This window comes from Aquarana catesbeiana, linkage group LG01 (assembly GCF_042186555.1).
Source record: "Aquarana catesbeiana isolate 2022-GZ linkage group LG01, ASM4218655v1, whole genome shotgun sequence".
Taxonomy (NCBI): domain Eukaryota; kingdom Metazoa; phylum Chordata; class Amphibia; order Anura; family Ranidae; genus Aquarana; species Aquarana catesbeiana.
This window is the reverse complement of record NC_133324.1, coordinates 128295483-128313510: the sequence shown is the minus strand read 5'-3', so window position 1 is coordinate 128313510 and position 18028 is coordinate 128295483. Positions and strand designations below refer to the sequence as shown.

The 18028-nt window shown below is 44.8% G+C and overlaps 1 protein-coding gene across 1 annotated transcript in view; it reads left to right on the top strand.

The window, feature by feature from the left end:
• The first annotated feature begins 606 nt into the window (after positions 1-606).
• TENT2 (terminal nucleotidyltransferase 2) overlaps positions 607-18028 on the top strand; it is a 72203-nt gene continuing 54781 nt past the window's right edge. The window contains exon 1 of the mRNA XM_073623737.1: positions 607-983. Coding sequence (XP_073479838.1) covers positions 874-983 — 110 coding nt within the window. The 5' untranslated portion in view covers positions 607-873. The remainder of the gene's footprint in view (positions 984-18028) is intronic.

Genomic DNA, 18028 nt, shown 5'->3' with positions numbered 1-18028 from the left:
ATTGGGATTTTTTTTTTTAACAAAAATATGTAGCAGAATACATATTGGCCTAAATTGATGAAGAAATTAGATTTTTTTATATTTTTTTATTGTATATGTTTTATAGCAGAAAGACAAAAAATACAGTATATATATTTTTTTCAAAATTGTCGGTCATTTTTGTTTATAGTGCAAAGAATAAAAAACCACAGAGGTGATCAAATACCACCAAAAGAAAGCTCTATTTGTGGGGAAAATGACATAAATTTTATTTGGGTACAGCGTCGCACGACCGCGCAATTGACAGAGTAACACAGTGCCGTATCGCAAAAAATGCCCTGCTCATGAAGGGGGGGTTAATCTGTGCCTGCAGTTAGAGGACAGGAGCTGTGCTAGACAAGGTGGAAATATTGCTGCTGGGAAGGAAGTGAAATCCACATGTCAGCTTGTTCAGGATTACTGTCAGCGCCTACTCGGAGTGCAGTGCTCGGTTTTTCCTCCTCTTGTCACCACACATATCCACCCGCCAGGGGGCGCTGTGACCCCCCCCCCACTGGACACACTGTCATCTCACACCCATACAGAAAGGGAAGCTCGGTGATCGTGGGAGGTGTTTCTGTCTCCTGATTGGTCACCCCTGACCATGTGACGCTTGTTGCTTCTCATGTCGTCCTGTTCCTCCCCGGCTTCCCCGTGACACCGTATTGTCGCCGCCCCCTCCCCGTGTCTTCCTCCCAATTGCTGTCCGCCATTTCCTCCGGAGCCTCCGACTTCCTGTCAGACGTCTCTCCCCCCTCGCCTCCTTCTTCCTCGGTTTGACCAGTCAGGCAAGCGGCCGGCTGCGGCCTGGCACCCCCAGGCTAATGAGCGGTCCGAGCCGGGAGGCGGAGGAGGATGTTCCCGCACTCCCCCAGCTTGAGCCGCACTCCTCTGCTCCCCTCTCACCCCCAGCAACAGCACCACAGCGGGGAGACGCTGAGCACCGAGCGCCTGCTGCACCACAAGTGAGTATATGGGGGAGGGGGGTCTGTATAATGGATGAGTAGAGGGACTTCATACGGAGACCTCCTAGGTACATACAGTATATGGGGGAGGGGGGTCTGTATAATGGATGAGTAGAGGGACTTCATACGGAGACCTCCTAGGTACATACAGTATATGGGGGGGGGTCTGTATAATGGATGAGTAGAGGGACTTCATACGGAGACCTCCTAGGTACATACAGTATATGGGAGGGGGGGTCTGTATAATGGATGAGTAGAGGGACTTCATACGGAGACCTCCTAGGTACATACAGTATATGGGGGAGGGGGGTCTGTATAATGGATGAGTAGAGGGACTTCATACGGAGACCTCCTAGGTACATACAGTATATGGGGGAGGGGGGTCTGTATAATGGATGAGTAGAGGGACTTCATACGGAGACCTCCTAGGTACATACAGTATATGGGAGGGGGGGTCTGTATAATGGATGAGTAGAGGGACTTCATACGGAGACCTCCTAGGTACATACAGTATATGGGAGGGGGGGTCTGTATAATGGATGAGTAGAGGGACTTCGTATGGAGACCTCCTAGGTACATACAGTATATGGGGGAGGGGGGTCTGTATAATGGATGAGTAGAGGGACTTCATACGGAGACCTCCTAGGTACATACAGTATACGGGGGAGGGGGGTCTGTATAATGGATGAGTAGAGGGACTTCGTATGGAGACCTCCTAGGTACATACAGTATATGGGAGGGGGGTCTGTATAATGGATGAGTAGAGGGACTTCATATGGAGACCTCCTAGGTACATACAGTATATGGATACAGTATATGGGGCTCTGTATAAGGCCTGATTCACACCTATGCATTTTTAGTGCTTTTTGCAGATTTGCACTACACCACGGTTTCCTATGGAACATGTTCTGTAGTGCAAATATGCAGAAAGCACTAAAAATGCATAGGGATGAATCAGGCTTAACGGATGAGTAGAGGGACTTCGTATGGAGACCTCCTAGGTACATACAGTATATGGGGGGGGGGGGGTCTGTATAATGGATGAGTAGAGGGACTTCGTATGGAGACCTCCTAGGTACATACAGTATATGGGGGGGGGGGGTCTGTATAATGGATGAGTAGAGGGACTTCGTATGGAGACCTCCTAGGTACATACAGTATATGGGGGGGGGGTCTGTATAATGGATGAGTAGAGGGACTTCGTATGGAGACCTCCTAGATACATACAGTATATGGGGGGAGGGGGGGGTCTGTATAATGGATGAGTAGAGGGACTTCGTATGGAGACCTCCTAGGTACATACAGTATATGAGGGGTCTGTATAATGGATGAGTAGGGGGGCCTCATATGGAGACCTCCTAGGTACATACAGTATATGGGGGGGGGGGGGGGTCTGTATAATGGATGAGTAGAGGGACTTCGTATGGAGACCTCCTAGGTACATACAGTATATGGGGGGGGTCTGTATAACGGATGAGTAGAGGGAATTCATATGGAGACCTCCTAGGTTCATACAGTATATGGGGGGGGTCTGTATAATGGATGAGTAGAGGGACTTCATATGGAACCCAGATATCCGAACCTGCAAAAACTATTTTCTGGGAGGTGGCGCTTCGCTTTTTTCCCCAAAATGCTTTTTGGGGGGAGGGGGTTGGGGCAGGGGAGAGTGGTGTCAGTAGTTTTTTTTTTTTTTTTGTTTGTTTTTTTTTTTACACTTTTTAATTTTTTAGAATTTTTTTATTTTTTGGGGGGCTTTGGTGAGATGTCAGGGATCTAAACAGACTCCTGACATCTCCCCTTTGAGACAGACCAAGGGGCTGAGGACACGGATTCCCCAGTCCCTTTCTCAGCACTAAAGATGAATGAACAAGAGACAGAGGCTCCTGTCTATTATGAGCAGAGTAAACACAGTTTACTCTGCTCAGTAATCACAGGTGTGATCCTGCTCACTGAGTCCAATTCCTGACAGTTGCGCCCCCCCCCCCCCCCCCCGGCGTAAGAGGAGGGAAGCCGGCTGTGGGGGATGAGGGGGGGAGAGGAGGACAGGTGGGACACAGGAGAACACGGGGGCCGGAGGAGAACAGGAGGGGGCCGGGGGAGGAGCACACAGAGCAGCTGGGAATGATTGGTGCGGCGGGAGGGACAGCTGTGAACACCGGTCTTCCTGTTTAGCTTTTTAGCGGACAACCGTGGGAGGGAGAGAAGAAGTGTCTGTCAGCTAAAAATCGATACAAAGGAGATCGGTGTTCACAGCTGTTCCCCCGCCGCACCGATCATTCCCGGGAGATCGTGAGGCACTTGCGGGTGTGTGGGAGCTGCCGTAGAAATGCGGGAGATTTTAGATGTCTGGGAACCCTCCTAGGTACATACAGTATATGGGGGGATCTGTATAACGGATAAGTAGAGGGAGTTAGTATGGAACCCTCCTAGGTACATATCAGTGGCAGCTGTTGCTCAAACTTTTTTTGGGGGGAGGGCCCTCCGCCCGCTCGCCGTCTACCTGGCACTTACCCTGTGTCTGTGGGGCATCGGGTGACAGCAACGAGCGGGGTCCTTCGTGGGTCTCCTCTCCTGCCTCATTTCCCGTCTTCTCCTCCATAGGTGTCCAATAGCGGCGCCTTTCGTTTCAGCCAATCGGGTGACGGGTAACAGACCCAAGCACCTGATTGGATGGAGAGGCGGTTCAGTGTTAGGAAAGCCAAGCATGGCGTTCGCAGTTCACCTATTTTGCAGCCTTAGAGCCTTACCACTTCCGCTCGGGCCGTGCGTTCCACGGAGCTTCAGACATCGCTTCTGGTTTCCCTCTGGCACAGGGAGACCGGAAGTAACCTCTTAACTAGAACAACAAAGCACCCACCCGTAGTGATACTACGGGCGGAAGTTGTTCAGCGCAATGGAATGCGCCACAGAGTAGGTAAAAATCCTGCAAATGAAGCGCCTCGTCTGCAATCTCGTGATTGCATTGGTGTGGCGCTTCCCATAGTGCACTTTGTCCAGCGCCCGAACACAGTGCACTTAAAGGAAATTTTTTTTTCAATTTTTTTTTTTTTTTTTTAAAGGGCCCTTTAAAAAAAAAAAAAAAAAAGATATGATCTATAGTATATATTAATATATTTTGTATTTATTTTTTACTTTTGGGGGGGGAAGCGCCCCCTATGGACAGGCCGCCACTGGTACATACAATATATGTGGGGATCTGTATAACGGGTGAATAGAGGGACTTTGTATGGAAACCTCCTAGGTATATGGGAGATCTGTATAACGGATGAGTAGAGGGAGTTAGTATGGAAAAGTGCACTTTTCCTTACATATAATAATTACTAGTCATCTATTATTTACAACAAGGGTGGAAAGTCAGAGGGGCAAGAGAGTCATGGTGAGGGGGCAGAGTAGGGCTAAAACAACTAATCGATTAATCAACAACTAATCGATTATGAAAATAATTTTCAACTATTTTCAAAATCGATTAATTGGCCAGCCGATTAGTTGGCCTGCATACAGAATGCAATATTTGTTTACACATCAGGAAATAAAGTGCAGCATACGTGTCAGTAAGTGCCTGAGAACATGTGAATGTGTGAGGAGCAATGCATCATGGAACATGTAGTCCTGGGCAGGAAGTGAGTGGTTGTAAAGGCAGAAGTTTTTTCCTTGTTATAGGGGCACACTATACTATAATTTGTAGCTTGCTATTGGGGCACTCTGAAGGCAGGGAGGAGCCAGAAGCATCGGTGAGGAACCCCAGACGAGAAGAATCTGGGCTGCTCTGTGCAAAACCATTACACAGAGCAGGTAAGTATAACATGTTTCTTGTTTTAAAAAAAAAAAATACTTTAAAGACTGTGCAGGGAAGATCAGCATCTGAACCCAGAGAAGGTGAATGCTGATAGACTGGAGGTAATAGAAGGCATTACAATTACATTTAAAGTAAACTTTTACATGGAGGCAAGCCACATTACGTGGGAGCAGGGCATATTACATGCAGGCAGGGCACATTGGAACAGGGCACATTACAAGGAGGCAGGGAACATTACATGCGCCCCGGTGTGAAAGGGGTCCAAATAAAAAATGTGATCTCCTAGTCTGATATTTACCAGATTCAACCTCCATTAGTATATACAGTATACACGTAAAAGCCAGTAAATTAGAATATTTTGAAAAACTTGATTTATTTCAGTAATTGCATTCAAAAGGTGTAACTTGTACATTATATTTATTCATTGCACACAGACTGATGCATTCAAATGTTTATTTCATTTAATTTTGATGATTTGAAGTGGCAACAAATGAAAATCCAAAATTCCGTGTGTCACAAAATTAGAATATTGTGTAAGGGTTAAATTTTGAAGACACCTGGTGCCACAAACTAATCAGCTGATTAACTCAAAACACCTGCAAAGGGCTTTAAATGGTCTCTCAGTCCAGTTCTGAAGCCTACACAAACATGGGGAAGACTTCAGATTTGACAGCTGTCCAAAAGGCGACCATCGACACATTGCACAAGGAGGGAAAGACACAAAAGGTTATTGCTGAAGAGGCTGGCTGTTCTCAGAGCTCTGTGTCCAAACACATTAATAGAGAGGCAAAGGGAAGGAAAAACTGTGGTCAGAAAAAGTGTACAAGCGATAGGGATCACCGCGCCCTAGTCAAGATTGTGAAAAAAAACCCATTCAAAAATGTGGGGGAGATTCACAAGGAGTGGACAGCTGCTGGAGTCAGTGCTTCAAGATCCACCACCAAGAGACGCTTGAAAGACATGGGTTTCAACTGCCGCATACCTCGTGTCAAGCCACTGTTGACCAAGAAACAGCGCGAAAACCGTCTCACCTGGGCTAAGGAAAAAAAGAGCTGGACTGCTGCTGAGTGGTCCAAAGTCATGTTTTCTGACGAAAGCAAATTTTGCATTTCCTTTGGAAATCGAGGTCCCAGAGTCTGGAGGAAGACAGGAGAGGCATAGGATCCACGTTGCCTGAAGTCTAGTGTAAAGTTTCCACCATCAGTGATGGTTTGGGGTGCCATGTCATCTGCTGGTGTCGGTCCACTCTGTTTCCTGAGATCCAGGGTCAACGCAGCCATCTACCAGCAAGTTTTAGAGCACTTCATGCTTCCTGCTGCTGACCTGCTCTATGGAGATGGAGATTTCAGGTTCCAACAGGACTTGGCGCCTGCACACAGCGCAAAATCTACCCGTGCCTGGTTTACGGACCATGGTATTTCTGTTCTAAATTGGCCAGCCAACTCCCCTGACCTTCGCCCCATAGAAAATCTGTGGGGTATTGTGAAAAGGAAGATGCAGAATGCCAGACCCAACAACGCAGAAAAGTTGAAGGCCACTATCAGAGCAACCTGGGCTCTCATAACACCTGAGCAGTGCCAGAAACTCATCGACTCCATGCCACGCCGCATTAATGCAGTAATTGAGGCAAAAGGAGCTCCAACCAAGTATTGAGTATTGTACATGATCATATTTTTCATTTTCATACTTTTCAGTTGGCCAACATTTCTAAAAAATCCCTTTTTTGTATTAGCCTTAAGTAATATTCTAATTTTGTGACACACGGAATTTTGGATTTTCATTTGTTGCCACTTCAAATCATCAAAATTAAATGAAATAAACATTTGAATGCATCAGTCTGTGTGCAATGAATAAATATAATGTACAAGTTACACCTTTTGAATGCAATTACTGAAATAAATCAAGTTTTTCAAAATATTCTAATTTACTGGCTTTTACCTGTATCTCTTCTGTCTGTTTATTCTCAGAGTAGATTATATAATTTTCTTCCTAAACATATAGTTGGTTATTTACAGTGGGGCAAAAAAGTATTTAGTCAGCCACCAATTGTGCAAGTTCTCCCACTTAAAAAGATGAGAGAGGCCTGTAATTGTCATCATAGGTATACCTCAACTATGAGAGACAAAATGTGGAAACAAATCCAGACAATCACATTGCCTGATTTTTGAAAGAATTTATTTGCAAATTATGGTGGAAAATAAGTATTTGTTCACCTACAAACAAGCAAATTTCTGGCTCTCACAGACCTGTATCTTCGGCTTCTCTGTCCTCCACTAATTACCTGTATTAATGGCACCTGTTTGAACTTTTTATCAGTATAAAAGATACCTGTCCACAACCTCAAACAGTCACACTCCAAACTCCACTATGGTGAAGACCAAAGAGCTGTCGAAGGACACCAGAAACAAAATTGTAGACCTGCACCAGGCTGGGAAGACTGAATCTGCAATAGGAAAGCAGCTTGGTGTGAAGAAATCAACTGTGGGAGCAATAATTAGAAAATGGAAGACATACAAGACCACTGATAATCTCCCTTGATCTGGGGCTCCACGCAAGATCTCACCCCATGGGGTCAAAATGATCACAAGAACGGTGAGCAAAAATCCTAGAACCACACGGGGGGACCTAGTGAATGACCTGCAGAGAGCTGGGACCAACGTAACCAAGGCTACCATCAGTAACACACTACGCCGCCAAGGACTCAGATCCTGCAGTGCCAGACGTGTCCCCCTGCTTAAGCCAGTACATGTCCGGGCCCGTCTGAGGTTTGCTAGAGAGCATTTGGATGATCCAGAAGAGGACTGGGAGAATGCCATATGGTCAGATAAAACCAAAGTAGAACTGTTTGGTAGAAACACAACTCGTCGTGTTTGGAGGAAAGAGAATACTGAGTTGCAACCAAAGAACACCATACCTACTGTGAAGCATGGGGGTGGCAACATCATGCTTTGGGGCTGTTTCTCTGCAAAGGGAACAGGACGACTGATCCGTGTACATGAAAGAATGAATGGGGCCATGTATCGTGAGATTTTGAGTGCAAACCTCCCATCAGCAAGGGCATTGAAGATGAAACGTGGCTGGGTCTTTCAGCATGACAATGATCCCAAACACACCGCCTGGGCAGCGAAGGAGTGGCTTCGTAAGAAGCATTTCAAGGTCCTGGAGTGGCCTAGCCAGTCTCCAGATCTCAACCCCATAGAAAACCTTTGGAGAGAGTTGAAAGTCTGTGTTCCCAGCGACAGCCCCAAAACATCACTGCTCTAGAGGAGATCTGCATGGAGGAATGGGCCAACATACCAGCAACAGTGTGTGACAACCTTGTGAAAACTTACAGAAAACGTTTGACCTCTGTCATTGCCAACAAAGGATATATAACAAAGTATTGAGATGAACTTTTGATATTGACAAATACTTATTTTCCACCATAATTTGCAAATAAATTCTTTCAAAAATCAGACAATGTGATTGTCTGGATTTGTTTCCACATTTTGTCTCTCATAGTTGAGGTATACCTATGATGACAATTACAGGCCTCTCTCATCTTTTTAAGTGGGAGAACTTGCACAATTGGTGGCTGACTAAATACTTTTTTGCCCCACTGTTTATTTACCACTGCATAGAGATTTCTAAGAATACGTTTTTTTTAAACTTTACATATTAAATTATATACCACGCTTTTTTTTTTTTTTAAGGTTATTATTCGATTAATCGAAACAATAATCGGCCAACTAATCGATTATGAAAATAATCGTTGGTGCAGGCCTAGGGCAGAGATGTGCATTTAACAGAGAGCCATAAAGAGGGGCAGAAAGGTATGGAGAGGGGGAGAGGGAGTTGGAGAGAATGTCATGGAGAGGGTAAAGGAGGGGGAGAGAGAATGTCATGGAGAGGAGGAGAAAGTGGGGGATAGGAAATCAGAGTCACTGAGAGGGAGTTGAGCAGAGAGTGTCATGCAGAAGGGGGAGGGAGATTTAGGGAGAGGGGAAAGTGGGGGGAGAGTCATGGAGAGGTAGCCATGGAGAGGGGGGAGAGAGAAAGTTAGTAAGAGCCATGGAGGGGGTAAAGGGGGAGAGAGAGTGGGAAGGAAGTCATGGTGAGGGGACGGAGATTTGAAGAGTTGACAGCGATCCATGGAGAGGAGTATAGAGAGAGTGAACAAAAAGCCATGGAAAAGGAATGGAGGCACAGAGGAAGGTTGGGTTGTAGAGCTGTGGAACACAGGGGACAAAGCCATGGATAGTGGACGGTGTTTGGGACCAACTCATGGAGCGGGGAATTGAGACTCAAGGCCAAGGCAGGGAGAGGCTGCAGGGACAGGGCTGGAGTATGAGCCAGGGGGGGAAGGACGCAGGGACAGGGCTGGGAAATAAGCTTATGTAGGGCAAAGGGCTGCTGCTGGGATAGGGATGGAGCCAGAGAGATTGCAGGGACAAAGCTGGGACAGAAAACAAGAAGAGGCTAGGTGTGGACAGGGGCTTCGGACAAGTCAGTGCCTCTAATTTCCATTTAATTACAGTCTCGGGGTTAAAAATATGGCCCTCTTTTGTTACATGATTGAACTGCGTCCTGTGCTCCAACTTTGATTTGTTGTTTTTTTTATAGGTAAGGGTTAAGACAGCCATTGGTTAATTTTTTTTTTTTTGCCTGGGTCCCACTGGGGAGATTTTCCTTCTTTTGCTTCCCTAAAGATGCAGCTGGGAATACTAGGAAATATCGACAATGGTCAGTGAAATAAGTGTCCCGATTGCAAATTTTGCAGTCCTGCTGACATCTGTAATGTGTTCGAATTGGTCACCAAGATAATGAAAAGGTGAATGTCCCCAGAAAACATATAAAAAAAAACTCCAAAAAACAAAACATGCCCTGTGCTCCTTATTCAAAAAAAAAAAAAAAAAAAAAAAGTAGTAATAAGCTGTTCCTATTAAAATACTTTAAAGGAGAAGTTTAGGGTGCATTAAAAAACAAACATACATACTCATCTCCATGCTGCAGCATTAGTCCCCTCACTGGCTCTGGAGTGATCACATGACTGCTGATTGCTCAGCTATCGGTCGGCTCTGAGCAGAGAGTGGTGACTATCACTATACCTCTGTTCTGCCCCTACAGAATTTACTGGAGTGCCAGAATTGGAGAAGGGGCGGGTTCAGTTGGCTTAAGCTGTCAGTCAGGGCTCTGGGTGTAACCTGACAAATATGGTCAAAATCCTTCCAGAGCCAAGAGTGCTTTGTGATGGCTTGAGCTCATTCTCAGCTTATTTTGTGTCACAGGAGGGAAAACATAAGTGTGCTCCTATGACCAAAAAATCTTTGGACATACCTCTCTTTTAAAGTCCCCTTCAGACCCTTGTAATGCATTAGTAAAAGCATGTTAATGCGCATTGTTTTAAGGCAGTCCATTCATGTTGAATGAGCTGCTAGTGCAGCCCAGAACACTTAAATCGGGAAGTGCCCCTTTTTTCCTGGCACAGAGCACCACAATGCATACTAGTGCCTTAATGTGCACTGCAATGCAGGTCTGTTTCATCAGCGTGTTGGGGTGTTCAGAAAGAATTTTACCACAATGCTCTAAAATGTGCATACTGTATTGCCATGCATTGCAGTAATACACGGCTATGAAGCCAGTTGATTATTCTCTGTATCATGGATAAGTTCACCTTTTGGGAAAGTTACATGTTCCACCCATTTGTAGGGTGGACCAGGTAACATGCTCCTGCAGCTTCTCCCCAATCCCCCTTCTATTTGTGTCTTCTTGCACTCGCTGTCACAGTTTGAAAAGTATGCAGCAGTGCAGGGCTTTGCCTACACGGCTGCATCATTCGTTCATTCAGAGTTCTGAATGAACTACAAGTACCGATAGCCTTTGTCAAGTTGTAGTTCTCAGTGAACTTCCAAGGCACTGATGAGTGCTCTAGGTAATTCATTGATGCTTCCTGTCATTTAGTAATTGTCTGAGCAGAAAGGTGCACAATCCTAAAAAAAATGAAGAAAATTCACTTTTTTTCCTGCAAAAAGATAAAAAGATGTGCATTTATTTATTTTTTTTTTAGAAATGTGAACTTATCCATTCAGCTTATGTAGGTTGACTTGTGTTTTCTGCATTGTGTGTAACCCTTTCATGGCTAAGCCTATTTTTGAAATTTGGTGTTTACAAGTTAAAATCCGTATTTTTTGCTAGAAAAGTACTTAGAACCCCCAAACATATAAATATATATATATTTATTTATATTTAGCAAAGAATCTAGAGAATAAAATGGTGATTGTTGCAATATTTTATATCACGCGGTATTTGTGCAGCGGTGTTTTAAACGCAAATTTTTGGGAAAAGGGACACTTTCATGAATTAAAAAAAAACAAACAGTAAAGTTACACCAATTTTTTTTCTATAATGTGAAAGATGTTACGTTGAGTAAATACATACCAAACATGTAACGCTTTATAATTGCACGCCCTCGCGGAATGGCGACAAACTACGGTACCTAAGAATTTCCATAGGCGACGTTTACATTTTTTTTATGGTTACCAGGTTAGAGTTACAGAGGAGGTCTAGAGCTAGAATTATTGTTCTCACTCTGCAGCTGCGGGCATCATCCCGGTATAACCCTGGAAAGCCGAGTATGCACATCTGCGTACGCTCGGCAGGAAGGGGTTAAAGATTGCAGGTTTTAATATAGTGAATTTGTGTAGTATGGATGTCCTTTCTTAGATGTGTTTACCTGCTTTTGATTTGGAAACTGCTTGCTGGTTGTATTCAGTTTTGTTTCCCATTTTACAGAAACTAGCAAATGCTCAGCTGTTGATGGGACTTAGTTCTGAAAGCAGATGAGACACCATTTAGGCACCATGTTTGCACAAATGTTTGTTTTCAGTTGGACAGTTCAGAAACAAAGCCCATCTACATAAGCTCACAAAGTGGAATCCTGTGACTAGGGAGCGGGAGGCTGGGCCGATCCACACTGTTTGTGTCCATGGACAAAGGCAGCTTGGCTCGGGATCGAGTCCACAGGTGTGCCCCAATAGGAAGTGGCTTCCTGTGGTGGCACACTGAGAAGAGGTAAAGCCATGAGTGACAGCGGGGGACCTGAAAGGAGGAATTGAGTTTACAATCACTTTAATTTTGCATATAGGGTTACAGGGTGTAACCCACATGTAAGTTAAAGTGTTTTCAAATCAAATATATTACAGAATACCAATTCTTAAAGGGTTTGTTCACTTTTTGGAACATGTTGCATGTTACTCCCATATCTAGGGTGTAATTTGCAACATGTTCCAACATATACCCCCCCCCATGACAGCGGGTGGGGGTTCCCCTCCCCCGCAGCTGCTGTCACATTTTAAAATTGGCATAGCTGTGTGGGGCTTTGCCTGCACAGCTGCATTTTTAATTCACAGTAATCTTTGAATGAACTACAAGTCGCGTCTTCTACTACAGCAATAGTTTTCTATGGACTACAAGTGCGCTGATCAGGTCCCTTGTAGTCCTTTGACGCTTTCTGCAGCTCAGTAACTATTCAAAATAGTTTTTTTTTTTTTTTTTTTTTCCTTCTTTTTTGGTGGTATTTGATCACCACTGGGTTTTTTCATTTTTTGCGATATAAACGACAGAAGACCAAACATTTTGAGGAAAAAAGATTTTTACTTCTACTATAAAACATCCAATAAAAAAAAAATCTAATTTCTTCATAAATTTGGCCAAAATGTATTCTGCTACGTGTTTTTGATATATTGATTGGTTTGCGTTAGGGATGCAGCGAAATTTCAGCTGCCGAAACATATCGGCCGAAAATGGCCCCTCGGAGTCTTCCCTCCCTCCTCCTCCTACTTTTGTCCTACACAGCCTCGCCAGTGCTTGGTAATGAATGTCACGCTCACACGCTGTGTGTCAGAGAACTGAATCGCCGTGCAGCCGATGTAATGACGTCCCGCCTCCTAGACCGCCTCTTGCGATAGACGGCACTCTGATCCAATGCTAGGAATTGTTGTGCCATGTGTCATAGGAGGTGGGACATCGGCTGCACGGCGATTCAGATCCAGCTCTGACACACAGCGTGTGAACGTGACATTAATTACCAAGCCCTGAGGAAGCTGTGTAGGACAGGAGGAGGAGGAGGAATGGGTTAACATCTAGGGTGATCAAGGGGTTAAAGTGGTTGTGTGTGCGTGTATTTATGTATAGATGTATCTATAGCTCTATCTTTTTTTTTTCAGCTGGAACTTGGTGGAACTCAGTTCCATCACCTTTGGCTCAGGCAGGCCCTCTGCTCCCTGCTCACTACTATCACTAGTAACCACAGAAGTCTGGCTTCTGTGTTTTACAAGTGACAGCTTGTCTCCTGAGTGGCTCCCTCCGAGTGCAGGATGGGGACAAGGGAGATGCAGGTGCCCAGGATGGGGACAAGGGAGATGCAGGTGCCCGGGGTGCAGTGCAGATGCCGACACCCCTACTGAATGTTCTCCCTGCAAGTGAGAGGGGCAGAGCCACTTACAGTGGGCGAGAAGGTACTAGAGCTGACTGGGTGCTTCAGTTTAATACAGCAACAAAAGAAAGACACATAAGAGATGATGGAGCTTTTAAGGAGGGGGAGAGAAAATGGGGCAGGGGATGGTTGTATGCGGAGGTCAGACCTAAAGAGGGGTAAAAGGGTAATGTGGATGGGGGTGCAGAGGTAAGCAGCTGGAGAAGAAGTCTGAACTCTGCACTATGTAAGTAGCGCACCCCTGGTATTTACTGCCCCTTTAAGACCCTCCCACTGTTAGTGAAATTTGTCTACATTCACTATTTGATGCCGTTTGGAGGGTGTATGTGGGGGTTTTGAGGGGTCGTGCTTGAGTTCCTGCACCTATTTTCTGAGAAAAGAAAGCCCTGTGTGTGTATACACACACACACACACACACACACACACACACTCATAAGTTTACATACCTTGGCAGAATTTGATTTCTTGGCTATTTTTCAGAGAATATAAACGATAACAAACATTTCTTTCACTCATGGTTAGTGTTTGGCTGAAGCCATTTATTATCAATCAACTGTGTTTACTCTTTTTAAATCATAATGGCAACATAAACTACCCAAATGACCCCGATCAAAAGTTTATATAGCCTGGTGATTTTGGCCTGATAACATGCACACAAGTTGACACAAAGGGGTTTGAATGGCTATTAAAGGTAACCATCCTCACCTGTGATCTGTTTGCTTGTAATTAGTGTGTGTGTATAAAAGGTCAATGAGTTTCTGGATTCTTGACAGACCCTTGCATCTTTCATCCAGTGCTTCACTGACGTTTCTGGATTCTGAGTCATGGGGAAAGCAAAAGAGTTATCAAAGGATCTGTGGGAAAGGTAGTTGAACTGTATAAAACAGGAAAGGGATTTAAAAAGATATCCAAGGAATTGAGAATGCCAATCAGCAGTGTTCAAACTCTAATCAAGAAGTGGAAAATGAGGGGTTCTGTTGAAACCAAACCACGGTCAGGTAGACCAACTAAAATTTCAGCCACAACTGCCAGGAAAATTGTTCGGGATGCAAAGAAAAACCCACAAATAACTTCAGGTGAAATATAGGACTCTCTGAAAACATGTGGTGTGGTTGTTTCAAGATGCACAATAAGGAGGCACTTGAAGAAAGATGGGCTGCATGGTCGAATCGCCAGAAGAAAGCCATTACTACGCAAATGCCACAAAGTATGCAGCTTACAGTATGGCAAAAAGCACAGAGACAAGCCTCAAACCTTCTGACACACAGTCATTAGGATTGATGAGACCAAAATTGAGCTTTTTGGCCACAACCATAAACACTACATTTGGAGAGGAGTCAACAAGGCCTATGATGAAAGGTACACCATTCCTACTGTGAAACACGGAGGTGGATCGCTGATGTTTTGGGGATGTGTGAGCTACAAAGGCACAGGAAATTTGGCCAAAATTGATGGCAAGATGAATGCAGTATGTTATCAAAAAATACTGGAGGAACATTTGCATTCATCAGCCAGGAAGCTGCACATGGGACGTACTTGGACATTCCAACATGACAATGATCCAAAACACAAGGCCAAGTTGAACTGTCATTGGCTACAGCAGAATAAAGTGAAGGTTCTGGAGTGGCCATCTCAGTCTTCTGACCTCAATATCATTGAGCCACTCTGGGGAGATCTCAAACATGCAGTTCATGCAAGACAGCCCAAGAATTTACAGGAACTGGAGGCTTTTTGCCAAGAGGAATGGCAGCTTTACCATCTGAGAAGGTAAAGAGCCTCATCTACAAATACCACAAAAGACTTCAAGCTGTCATTGATGTTAAAGGGGGCAATACATGGTATAAATAACTGGGGTATGTAAACTTTTGATCAGGGTCATTTGGGTAGTTTCTGTTGTCATTATGATTTAAAAAGAGTAAACACAGTTGATTGATAATACATGGCTTCAGCCAAACCCTAACCATGAGTGAAAAATGTTTGTTGTTCATTTATTCATATTCTCTGAAAAATGGCCAAGAAATCAACATCTGCCGGGGTATGTAAACTTATGAGCACAAGTGTGTGTGTGTAAGTGTAAAAAAAAAAAAAAAAAAAAAACCCTGCATCTCCTAGAGATATTTCAGGTTCGAGGGCTCTGGCAATGTGATTGGCCGGAGCCACGATGACGTCACTCCCACACATGTGCGAGGGAGCCGCTGGTCACGGCACAGGCCCTTTAGAAAGGGCACAATTTAGCCGTTTCTTCAGTACACATGCGCCGATGACGTCACTGCAAGTGTATATGGTAAATATCTCCTAAACTGTGCAGGTTTAGCAGGTATTTACAGTATCTACAGGTAAGCCTTATAGGCTTACCTGTAGGTACAAGTGGTGTAATAGGGTTTACAACCACTTTAACTAACTGATCTGAAACTGACAGATCCTTTCCTTCCTACAGAGCTCTGTGTTTACCAACACAGTGCTCTGGGCCATGATTGTACACAGTTGATTAGCAGGTTCCACTCATGAATGTTTGGCTGGGACTTGCTGATAGGCTCCCGCTGTGTACAAATACAGCTGGAGTCGGGCAGGGGGTGGACAAGCGCATGTGCCCTAAACCCAGGAAGTCTGCAGCAATGACGGGTATGTCGCTTTATCTACGGTGGCCAGAAGCCCACTGTTCTGCTGAAATGTGTCAAGGCATTATCGCGACACTTCTGCCCACCGGGAATTGAGGCGAACCACGGCCAGTGGTATACTATATTTTGTAGGCCGATTTCCCCAAATAAATCACCTGGTATACACGCCGGGTCCCAGTATGTTTAAGCGCCAACGCATGTCAGTGTAACTTTTAATTGTTTATATATTGGGAATGTTTTATAGCAAAGTAAAAAATATATTATCTTTAAAGCATTTTCCCGCTTTTCTATGAAAAGTTCTGCTCAAGCCAACAGCTGTCAAAAATAACTAAAAAAAAACCAGACAGTCTGCCAAGTTTCACACCATCCCTCAGCCGCTGAGCTGACTATAAACATTGTAACGTTTTGTTCTTTAGATCAAAGGAATGAACTTTGGTCTGTAAATGAGGGAAGTATACCACTTAAAGTGGTTGTATACCTTTTTTTTTTTTTTTTTTTTTTTTTTTTTTCCTACAGGTAAGCCTATAATAAGGCTTACCTGTAGGTAAAAAAAATATCTCCTAAACCTGTACGGTTTAGGAGATATTCCCCTCGCAATGAGCCGCTGACTGCAGCGGCGCATGCGCACAGGGGATTCTCGGCAGACAGCCCGGCAAACTCCGGAGCTTGCCGGGCAGAAGTCTCCCACGCGCATGCGCGGGAGTGACGACATCGCGGCTCCGGCCACTCACAGCGCCGGATCCGCGATACCCGGAAGACACGCCGAGGGGAAATGTCAGCTCCCTCGGCGTGGACCGTGTGAGATGCCGGCGTCTCGTTCTAAGGTAAGTATCTCATAATGAGCTAGTATGTGGTGCATACTAGCTCATTATGCCTTTTCCCTTGCAGGTGTAGAAAAAAAAAAAACAGCGGGTATACAACCGCTTTAACCTCCCTGGCGGTTTTCCCGAGTGTGGCTCGGGGTTAAAATTCAGTACCATTAGCGGTAACCCCGAGCCACACTCGGGATCGCATTGCAGGATCCTGGGGCGGCGTTACTTACCTTGTCCCCGGGATCCTGCGATGTCCCCCGCAGTGTCCGAGGGCTCCGTCCTCCTCCGAAGCCTCTCCGTGCCAGGCTCCGTTCCCTGCGAGCGGCGCGACGCACGGGGGCGGAGCCTGGCGGCAAATTCAAAAAACTGTCAAAATCATAACCCATACAGTACTGTAATCTTACAGATTACAGTACTGTATGAAATGATTTCACATCCCTTTTGTCCCCAGTGCTCTGGCCCATGCCCTGCATGCAGTTTTACATGATATACACTGTTCTTTCTGCCTGGAAACTGGAGATTGTCCATAGCAACCAAAAAGTGTCCCTTTACGTCAAAAGTGGCTTTAGACCAGCTAGAAAACAGCGATAGTAAATTAGAACACTTGCAGAATTGAGCGATAGTGAATTGTGGGGAAATTTATTTTATTACTATTTTTAAAAAATTTTTTTAATTATTTATTTTTATTTATTATATTATAATTTATGTTGTTGTGTTTCAAACTTTATCATACCCGGGATATCTACTAGACTCTGGTTTGGACAGATTTAAGTGTGTTATTGTTAAGATTTACAGACCTACAATATAAAATGCCAAATTTCCATGCAAAATAATTGTACCGCTTTCAGCACCTAAAATCCGAAATAATCATACCGCCAGGGAGGTTAAAGACTAAACCTTTTTCTGACACTTAGGCCCCTTTCACACGAGGCGGACTCCGTTTCTATGGAGCCCGCCTCGGTCCGCCGGCTCAGTGGGAGATCAGTCCGTTTATCTCCGCTGAGCCGGCGGATGACAGGTCCCTCTCTGCTCACTGAGCGGGGAGGGGCTTGTCAGGCGCCGCTGCCGCCTATGGAGAGATCGGATGAAAACGGACAGCGTGTCCATTTTCATCAGATCTCACCTGATCCGCCAACGACGGACCTGGACATAGAGCCATCTGTCTGCTTTCAGCGGATCGGACGGGGTCGGATGTCAGCAGACATGTCTCAACTGACATCCGACGCTCCATAGGCTAACATGAACGGTCCGATCGTGTGAAAGGGGCTTTATTGGTTTCAAGTTAAAATTGTTATTTTTTGCTAGAAAATTACTTGGAACCCCAAAAGTGTGTGTATGTATATATA